At 35.2% G+C, this 10,732-nt stretch overlaps 1 protein-coding gene across 1 annotated transcript in view; it reads left to right on the top strand.

Annotated features, from left to right (window-relative positions):
* LOC107557448 (choline transporter-like protein 4) overlaps positions 1-10,732 on the top strand; it is a 28,326-nt gene that overhangs the window by 4,561 nt on the left and 13,033 nt on the right. The window contains 9 exon segments of the mRNA XM_016240864.1: positions 3,941-3,989; positions 4,906-4,979; positions 6,844-6,875; positions 6,951-7,082; positions 7,315-7,375; positions 7,463-7,573; positions 8,108-8,117; positions 8,373-8,450; positions 10,134-10,252. Of these exon segments, the coding sequence (XP_016096350.1) occupies positions 3,941-3,989; positions 4,906-4,979; positions 6,844-6,875; positions 6,951-7,082; positions 7,315-7,375; positions 7,463-7,573; positions 8,108-8,117; positions 8,373-8,450; positions 10,134-10,252 (666 nt within the window).

Here is a 10,732-nt window from a genome sequence, read left to right as displayed (position 1 = left end):
TCTAATCGTCCCGCCCCTCACCTCAGCGGCATGTGCTTCGGTTGTTATTGTAAAAAACTGCATTGTTAATATCGCTTATCAGTTTGAGCCCGATTGAGAAGCAGAGGATATTATTGAAGAGGATCGTGCAGAACCTGTGCAAGCACGGCTTTTAATGGCAGGCCTATGTTTTTTGTTTGTTGTTGTCTCATACTTTTAGATATGCTGTTATTTGTAAATGCTACTGCTTCTGTTAGCTTTTAATATACGGTTTTATCCTGATTAAAACTTTAATACAGTACGGCAATGTTTAACGCTTCTCATAGCTATGTGAAAATAAGTGTATAATTGAAACAGTTCATTGTTGGAGCTGAGCTGAATGAGAGAGAGATGCAGGGCAGGGGAACGCGAGGAACAGTATTGAGAACCGTTGCTTTAGAACATTGATTTTGAAAGTTGTGAATCCATTAGAATCGTTAGAAGACAGAATCGCAATTCATATATGAATAGATTTTTACCTGCACCTCTAGTTTTCTCTTCCTCTTCTCTAAAGCAGCGCAGCATGGCCTCGCCCCCTTTGCTGCTTTTTCCCGAGGGCGGGGTTTATCTGGGTTTGTGATGTCACGAACCCAGGAAGTAGCTCGTTGTAGTCCCTACCAGCCGTTTTTGTAGGCATTAAACTGCCAGAATTTTAAAAGACGATATCTCCATTTGCATTGATCTTTCAGCTTCGGAACTTCGTAACAGATATTGGTTATGCTCAAACAGCAACATTACACACTAACTAAAGTAAAAAAAAGTGAAATCGCAATGAACCACCCCCTTAAACATACAGCATCAAAAGGTTGGGGTCAGTAAGATTTTTTGATGAAAGGTTGCATTAAATTAATCAAACGTCACAGTAAAGACATTTATAATGTTAAAAAGATTTCTATTTCCAATAAATGTTTTGTTTGAAGAGAATCCTGAAAATTGAAATGTTTCTTGAGCAGCAAATCAGCATATTAGAATGATTTCTGAAGGATCATGTGACATTGAAGACTGGAGTAATGATGCTGAAAATTCAGCTTTACATCACAGGAATAATTTATATTTTATGTTATATTTAATAGAAACCAGTTATTTTAAATTGTAATACTATTTCACAATATTACTGTATTTCTTATCAAATAAAAACAGCTTTGGTGAGCAAAATTCTTTCAAAAATCTCATCAACCCCAAACTTTTGTATGGCAGTGTATATATTATTAGAGTTGAGAAAACTTAAAACATTATATGAATAAATCAGTTTATTAATATTTGACTTTCTATTGCAAGTTGTTGTGGTTTATTAATAATTGATGAGGTGTTTGTGGTTGATTTTGTGCTTTATATCCTGGTGTTGTGCTCACGTCTGTGGGCTCATGAGTCACACAGAGCTTTAAAGAAAAATGTTCCTGCTTTTTTTGTTGTGACTTCCACCATTCATATTCATTTACAGAATCATTCGTACCTGTGGACCTTAAGTTTACGAAGCAAGTTAATTTTTTACACACTTACAGAGTAACTCATCTAAGTAATTACAAGAAAGATGAAGGTTTAGGATCAAAGATTAAAACTTGTCTACAGCTCCTCAGACAGATCAGATGTTGCCTTTCTGGCTCATGTCAATAACTTGAACATGTTATATGTTTAGATGTGTGAACATCCAAATATTAATCTCACATACAGTTTTCCACAGACTTACATTGGAGAAGCCATAGCAGTTAGATTAACACAAATAATTAATGGCGATCAATCTAATGATTTTTTTTATTTATTAGCTTTAATAAAGCCATTGCATCTAAAACTAAAAATAATTTGCGCCTTAATGTTAGTACCATTAACTATGAGTTTGGCTTATGGTGATATTTTATACTTGATGAGCTTTGATGAGAATTCAGTTTTTTATTCAAATACTTTACTTTTGTTAAGTCCCATATGCATATGAGTATCATCTGTAAGTTATGTTTGGTTTTCAACACTGAAAATGGGTAAAATTCAACTATTTGCACATGGCGCTGCATTGAGAAAAAACATGGAAGGTGCTTTCCCCCATTTTTAAACAGTCACATTTGGCATATAATGCAACAAAGATTGCTAAAGTTAACTAATTTTACTAAGAGACCTATAACAATCTCTGTTAAAATAACATAATGCTGCTACCATCTTTCTAAAGTCATTTTCACCCTCCTGCAATTTGTCTCCAAATCTCAGGTGAAAATTGTCATTTTGACCCCCCTCTACAAAACTGTGGATTAATCAGTAAATATTAATCCGTGACATTTATTTTTGACTTTCTTCTTCATTCATGTGTTGGTTTTACTTTAGACCAGGGACTTGAGTTGAGCTGAGACAGAATTACATTTAAATGCATTTAAAAAAGCATCTCTAGTAATTAATCTTAGGTGTACATGTGAACGATCCCAGTCTTGCACAATAAATGATCACATCCAGGAACATCCTGAAGATCCGGTCACGCGACGCACCTGTCCTGATCAGCAGCTTCATTAGAGGAAGTGCACAGAAACACTTATGATCACTGACTGATAGGGCTGGGTATCGAGTTCGATACTTTTTAGGCACCGACCGAAATGCCTCGATAACGTCTCGTCGTTCGGTACCAAATTTCGATATCTAAGGGGTTAATCTCATCAGCGTCAGTGAGCCAATAAGCCTGCAGCACTAGCCCAGTGTGTTCGACTAGAGGCGCGGCGCAGATCGATCAGTGTTTGACATCTGCGAGAGCGATTCGAAAACGCACGGAGCAGTCTGCGCTCTTCAGCTCTCGTGGTACTGTAATACAGTGGTTCCCAACCCTGGTCCTGGAGGGACCCCAACACTGCACGTTTTGCATGTCTCCTTAATCAAACACACCTGATTCAGATCATCAGCTCATTAGAAGACTCCAAGACCTGAAACGGGTGTGTCAGAGAAAGGAAACATGCAAAAGGTGCAGTGTGGGGGTGCCTCCAGGACCAGGGTTGGGAACCACTGCTGTAATACACCGATCGGTCTGCACAGTCGGTCCGCGTCAAGTCGAACACATCTACTAGTTTACACCGGTTACACCCAGAGATGTGGCGCACACGTGAGGCTGTAGTGCGAATGCGTCCCAGCCCCCTTAGATGTAAGGCTACATTTACACTGGTGCTTTTATGTTTTAAAATGAAAACGATCCTCGTCATACTGGCGTTTCCACTGCGTTTCAAGCCGGCTTTCCACTATCTCCGACAAGCGACCGGTCATTCAGTCATTAGCGCGGGAGCTGCGTGGAGTTCCGATCATATGCAGATGTCCGTTCATACTACACGACCGAATGCGCGTGTTATGTGACCATTCATGCAAACTGTAGCATCATGCTACATAAGACAATAAATAAGATTTATATTCCGCTTTTACTCAAAACTCACTTTAAACCACCATCGAGTGTTTGTAATAATTTCCGAGTATCGTTCAGGAACCGGTATCGAAGTCAAGGTATCGGTATCGGTATCGATATCGAAATTTTTTGAACGATACCCAGCCCTACTGACCGACTTTGTGTCTGCTGTTTGGCTCCATCTTTGAATTCAAATGATATTCAAATCATCCCATTTTTATTCCATCTGTCTCTCTTTCCTCTCCTGTTTAAAGGGTAGAAAAGCTTCAGTGTTAGTATTTGATGCTTTCATACCTGTGTGTGGCATTAAACCAACATGAAACACTGCAGTTGCCAGGCAACAAACCCTCACGGACGACTGACACACAGTCACATGATGTGATAAACCCCTTGTCTATTTTATTTGACTCATACTTAGTGAGACCTGTTTTTCATCTTTGAAAAACAGCTTACAAATGATTTTAGCATGAAATATAATATATTAAATATATAAATACAGTATATTAATATATTAAACGATACACACGCTGACCACTGATCTAAACTGAGCTTGTTTTTCAGGTGAACCAGCTCAATTTGACCCCACATTCACCGGCCCCATTCACAACAGGTGTGTATGTGTCAGTCTCACGAATGCATGTCCACAAAATTAAAAGAATTGATTTTAAAAAGTCTATTTTTTGCATTGTGACATTAGCCAGGGACTGGGGCTGCAAATTAGCCATTGGCTAGAAGCCTGTATGTAGAGCATCTGCAATGTGCTTCTGCATTGTCCCTGTTAAATAAACAACTAAATAAAAGTTCCATGACAACACTACAGTAATGCATGCATTTTTTCCAGTATAAATTAGGCAAATACTATTATGGAGTAAAGGAATAGTTGAAGGAACAGTTTACCCAAAAATGAATATTTGCTAAAAATGTGCTCATCCTCAGACCATCCAAGATGTAGATGAGTTTTTTTATTCATCAGATGTGGAGAAATGTAGCATTACATGACTTGCTCACCAATGGATCCTCTGCAGTGAATGGGTGCCGTCAGAATGAGAGTCCAAACAGCTGATAAAAACACAATAATCCACACCACTCCAGTCCATCAGTTAATATCTTGTGAAGTGAAATGTTGTGAGTTGTAAGAAATAAATCCATCCTTTATGGAAATCCAGCTAAAATACAAGTCCTCTATCCCTAATATTGCTTCCTCCAGTGAAAATGTTGTCTAGTCTGAATCAGGAGAGAAATACTGTATGCACAGGTCAACTGGAGTGGTGTGGATTTTTGTGACATTTTTATCAGCTGTTTGGACTCTCATTCTGACGGCACCCATTCACTGCAGAGTAAATTTCTACATCTCTACATCTTCATCTCTCATCTTGGATGGCCTGAGAGAGTACATTTTCAGCAAATGTAATTTTTTGGGTGAACTATTCCTTCAATACTTCATGCATAAAAATGTCTTTCTTTTGAATTTGTGGTGAAATATGATCTTGAGCAGTTCTGTAAGGTGTGTGCTTGTGTGTCTGTAGGAGCTGTACGGACATCATATGCTGCGTTCTGTTCATGGTGGTCATCGCCGGTTACATGGTGGTAGGAATTCTGGGTAAGTTCTTGTTCATTTCTCTATTTCTGTGTCTATCTGTCTGTGTCTTCCTGTCTCTGTCTGGGTCTCATCACTGTGCAGCGCTCAGACGCACACATACTTACTCTGTGTGTATTGGTGCTGTGTTTACTTTGAACTGAAAGCAATATGGAAATTGAATTCGGCCTGCCTCCCTTAACGTGCAATAAGTAAATACTTGAGAGGGCAAAGGGTTATGGGTAACACAATGTGATTGTTTCTGCTGAAAGTAGAAATGAACACAGACACAAGTTTATTTAGCTGTTTATGTGAAGTCCAAATATGTTTTGATATAAAACTAATTATAACTGCCGTACACTAACAATAACCCTAAAAGAAAACACTTCATTTTCATGCGTTACCTGTGTTTGTTTTCTTGGAATTGCAATTCAACTTCGTGTGTGTCGTGGCCAATTCAATTAAAATTCCAGCTCATTAAATGAAAGGGAGCCAAAATTCAGTTCTGAAAAAAATTTAATATAAACAAAAGACAGTTTCACAAATGTTATTTTATTTCATTAATATATTATATTATATTTAGAGTTTAGAATTTACAGGATTATATTTACGGTTTAGAATGTTGCACTAGATAAAATATAAATAAGACAGGTGCACAAATATTATATTGTTACATTGTTTATATTATATTATATTATAAAAATGTTGCATTATATTAAAATGCTACTTGCTTTGATTATCTTTTGATGATCTGGACATTGTTAATGTGACTTTATTAAAAGTTTTGTCATGTCTTTTTGATCACATATGTGACAGTGACGCCCCTTACTGCTGATTGGCTACAAGTGTGTTTTGGGGCTCGGTCCAACACTGTGGTCAAAAGCGTTTTTTCTAAAAATCGCTTAGTGCACCTTTAAAATGTGATTAAGATTATAGTTGCTGTCATTCGTAGAAAATGTGGATTACAACATTGTTTATATCTACTAAAACCATTGAACTATGCATACAACCGAAACCATTAAAAAGATTTGCGTTGCTTTAAATCAAGTATAAACATCAACTGAAATAATATATTTCTCATTTACATTTAGTAACTTGTGTACTAAAATAACTAAAACTGAAATTAAGAATTAATAATCTCTCTCTCTCTCCTATTCTCTCTCTCTTTTACAGTATTTATATAAAAAACTAATAAAAAAATTATAAAAACACAAAACAAAATGACTATATATATATATATATATATTAGTAGTGCTGTCAAACGATTAATCGCGATTAATCGCATACAAAATAAAAGTTTTTGTTTGCATAATATATGTTTGTGTACTGTGTATATTTATTATGTGTATATATAAATAAATGCACGCATACAGTATATATTTTGAAAATATTTCCATGTATTTCCATGTCTATATTTAGATTCAAATAATTTATATTATAAATAAATATATTTAATCTATAAACATAACATATTTTTCTGAAATACATACATGCATGTGTGTGCATTTATATATACATAATAAATATACACAGCACACATACATATATTATGTAAACAAAAACTTTTATTTTGGATGCGATTAATTGCGATTAATCGTTTGACAGCACTACTATATAGTAATTTGTAAGTACCTCTTTCTATGTATTTATTTTAAAAAGCTAATAAAAATACACAACAAAACTACAAAATATTTATTTAATCATATATAATAAAAATATAATAAATGTATATAATTAAAAACAATAAAGTAACTGAATGATACTAAATACTGATCAATCAGGTGTATTGAAGTCTCCTGCTTTTCCTTTTCCACATTCATTTTATAGCTCTAAATTCTTATCATATGACAGATATTGACTCGTTTGTGTCTGTTTTATTTCCCCTAAGGAATTTTAGGATACAAATCTGAGACAAAGTTGGTGTCATGCATACCATACCGTTTCATGAATCGTGACGTTTTATGTTGAATGTGTGTGATTGTTTGTGTGTTGTAGGTGTGTGTGAAGACGTGTCCGTCAGAGTTCTGGATTTTGCCTCCCAGCGCCCACTTCCCAGGTGCAAAACCGGCTGATTTTTTCAAACAGGAGTACTGTGTCCCGTCCTTACAGCTGAAAGACACGATATATGTGAGTACGTGTGTGTGTAAATGATGACAGGATTGCCATTTGTGACCTGTGTGACTTTCTTTCTGTTGTTCAACTGTCATTTGTTGACAGTCGTCCTGTTCCCTGCTGCTGCAGATTATATGATGACTGATTGTTCGTATTTTAATGATCTGTGCCTTAGTAGTATGTTATCTAATAAAGAAAAATTGTAAAAATGTGGTTGTTTTCTTACACCCCTCTCTCTCTCTCTCAGTCAGCTATGGACATTGTAAATAAAGAGTTGTGTCCTTTATTCTACATGCCGACAACCTCCGGTGAGTGAAAGAAGATGAAGAATACAGTCATTGAACACCATGTGATTTACCCATCTTTATAATATCCTCACATATCTGTCTGTTTAGTGTTGGGACGGTGTTTGCCCAGTTTGGGAGGAATTGCCTATAATCCCAGTAACTTTCCCACAAACTTCACTCTTCATGGATTGGATGTAAATGATAAATTGAAAATAAGTAGTAAATGACTAAAAAGTTAAATAAATTAAAGCTTAAATAAAAAAAAAAGTTTTCAATCGAAATAAAGCTGTCAATAATATATAAGTATTAGATATTTGTATTTCATTTCATATTTAATAAGATTAAATCAGCTGTCTTTCTGTCTATCTCATTTGTGGTCATTAACATTATCTGTTTTGCATAATTCAGCTTTTTTTCCCGGATATCAGCTGATCAAAAACACTGAACGATTGTATTAAATATCTATTATATTAAATCTAAATAAGTACATGCTATCGATTCGTATTGTTATTCTAAACAGCTAATTATAAAAAATTATGGACTGACCTCACTAGAAAACCTTTGCAATTTTATATTGAAGGAATATATTATTTGATTCTCTTATTTGGTGTTTTGAGGATGTCCACAAATGGGGGTTTTGTCACATTTAGCACATTCGCGAGGACACATTATTTCTCAAAATATAGTAATGAAATATGCATGTGTCTGTGTGTGTGATACTGACGCGTGTCTCTCTTGTTGCCAGTGCTGGAGGGGCGACAAAGTGAGTGACAGATGTGTGTAGCAATAGACGTCTGTCTGTCTGTCTGTAGGGTGAAGGACGTGTAGCTGTAGTCGTTTTAGAGCTTCTAGTCCGTCTGTGGCTTCTTCCAGAGCTTCATTTGTGAGCTTTGACAAATGCTTTGTAAAGTCCGTACAGCTTTACAAAGGGACAAAGCAGCCCTCCACCCCGGGACGTGCGGGTCTGTCAGTGCTGGAGCACGCTGTGATGATTCTGACAGTGTTTCTGTGTTCACAGTGACGTCACCAACAGCTTCAACATCAAAGATTTTATGTTACGTGTGTGTGAATTTTGAGTGAAAGTATATATATATATATATATATATATATATATATATATATATATTATGTGTATATATATTTATTTTATTTTAATTATCAATTATAATTAATTATCAGTTATTTAATAACATACAATTTGTTAGATAGATAGATAGATAGATAGATATGTATATAACAAATTGTACTGTATGTTATTAAATAATATTTAATAATAAATTATAATATTTAATAATACATGTAATAATAATAAAAAATAATAAAGCTACTTTGTAATAATTTATAAACTTATGTTATAAAACTTGTGTTAAAAATATAATTATATGATATGTAATTCATTCAGAACTCAACAATTGATTTTGTAGGGGATTTTTTATTTCATTTCTAATAGTGGTCGACCGATATTGTTTTTTTGGGAGCCGATGCCGATATCTTGAAAAGCAGGGTGGCCGATATAAAGCCGATATAATTGTATTTATTTTAATTAATATTTAAGAAATTTGAAATCATTTGAAAATGGATTAAAAAATAAATGTGTAAAATAAACATACTTATACTTTAGATGACAAAGTATTTTTCACAAATAAATAAATATTTAATAAAAATAGAATTAAAAAGGACGTAAACAGTGTAACCAACTGAGCACTCAGTATTCTGGGAAGTTTGTGTGCATTGGGAATCATATTTTTTCAAATAAAGCCAAGGTAACACTCATGTTTCATACAGCACACAGTGAAAATGACATGAATATGACATTGGGCAAATGCATAAAGCGCAGCATAATTTTAAATCACAAATTTAATGTTAAAAAACATTTGATTTGCACGGACCGAAAGTCAAGCAGAGAACACGCGATCATGCAGGTCACATGCACACTTCACAAGATCTCACAACTGGATTTGACTAAGTTTGCAAGGTTTGTGAAATTAAATGTTCATTAGCCATTCAAAGATTTGTTTAAATTATGTAAATGTCTAATAGTATAAAAGCAATTGTTATAATACTTTTTGTATACATTTTAATTATTTTGTTTAACAGTTCTATCGGATTATTAAACAGACTTCTAGCCGTATTTAGACAGAACTGTTAAAGAGATACTTCACCCTAAAATGAAAATTTTGTCATTAATCATTTACCCCCACGTCGTTCCAAACCCATAAAAGCTTCGTTCATCTTCAGAACACAATTTAAGATATTTTGGATGAAAACCGGGAGGCTTGTGACTGTCCCATTGACTGCCAAGTAACTTACACTGTCAAGGTCCAGAAAAGTATTAAATACATCGTCAGAATAGTCCATCTGTCATCAATGGTTCAACCGTAACGTTATGAAGCGACGAGAGTACTTTTTGTTCGCGAAGAAAACAAAAATAACGTTAAAAAAAGTATTTTATATACAAAAAGTATTCTCGACATCCTGCCGCTGTCAGCGCCGTCAAAATAAAAGTCCCGCCTCGAATGCATCGGCCAAACAGAAAAACTTATCGGCCGATATTTCAAAAAATGCCAATAATATATCGGCCTTGGCGATATATCGGTCGACCACTAATTACTAAATATTACCAGACTATAATTACTGCTGCAATTTAAACTGTTAAAATATTTGAAATAGCATGCATATTTTGGCATTTATTATTGGGAGATTTTATGTTGTTGACTATGAGGTTCTGTGAGAGTTTTTGTGTCATATTTGCGATTTTGCATTGACTTGTCGCTCTGTGTGTCAGTGGTCTGGTGATTGCGATGGTGGTCAGCGTTCTCTTTCTGCTGCTGCTGCGTTTCACGGCGCCGGTTCTCGTCTGGGTTCTCATCATCGGCGTTCTGGCAGTCGGCGCCTTCGGTACGGTGACCAGTGTGTTTATTAAATGCTTCTCTTAACTTGTTACACTGTGACATCCTCAAGTGATTAATCTCATATCTGACTTGTTCATCAGAGTTTTTGTCCTAACCAGCCGTGAGAAACAATGTGCATCTGACGTGTTTTCTGTCATTCGTTCAGCTCAGAAATCTCACTGAAACATCACATGCTTTTATAATGTACTAGATGCTGGACACATAGTTGCACATGATTTCATTGAAGATTAATGAGTGATTAATGAATAATGAATGTTTCTGTGCTTTTTAGCGTCTAAAATAGCTGATCATATTTTTGATGCCTTATTTATAAATCTTAAACACTGATGTTAGCTAATAGTGATTTTTCTGTGTCATAATCTTGTGTTCTTGTTTTCTGTCAGGAATCTGGTACTGTTATAATGAGTACATGTCTCTGGTAAGCTCTAGCCTGACCTTCAGTAACGTGGGTTTCACCAGTAACGTG

Source organism: Sinocyclocheilus grahami, unplaced genomic scaffold (genome assembly GCF_001515645.1).
Source record: "Sinocyclocheilus grahami isolate Dianchi unplaced genomic scaffold, SAMN03320097.WGS_v1.1 scaffold603.1, whole genome shotgun sequence".
In the NCBI taxonomy this organism is placed as follows: domain Eukaryota; kingdom Metazoa; phylum Chordata; class Actinopteri; order Cypriniformes; family Cyprinidae; genus Sinocyclocheilus; species Sinocyclocheilus grahami.
Note: the sequence above shows the minus strand (reverse complement) of the source record. Positions and strands in the feature narration are given on the sequence as shown.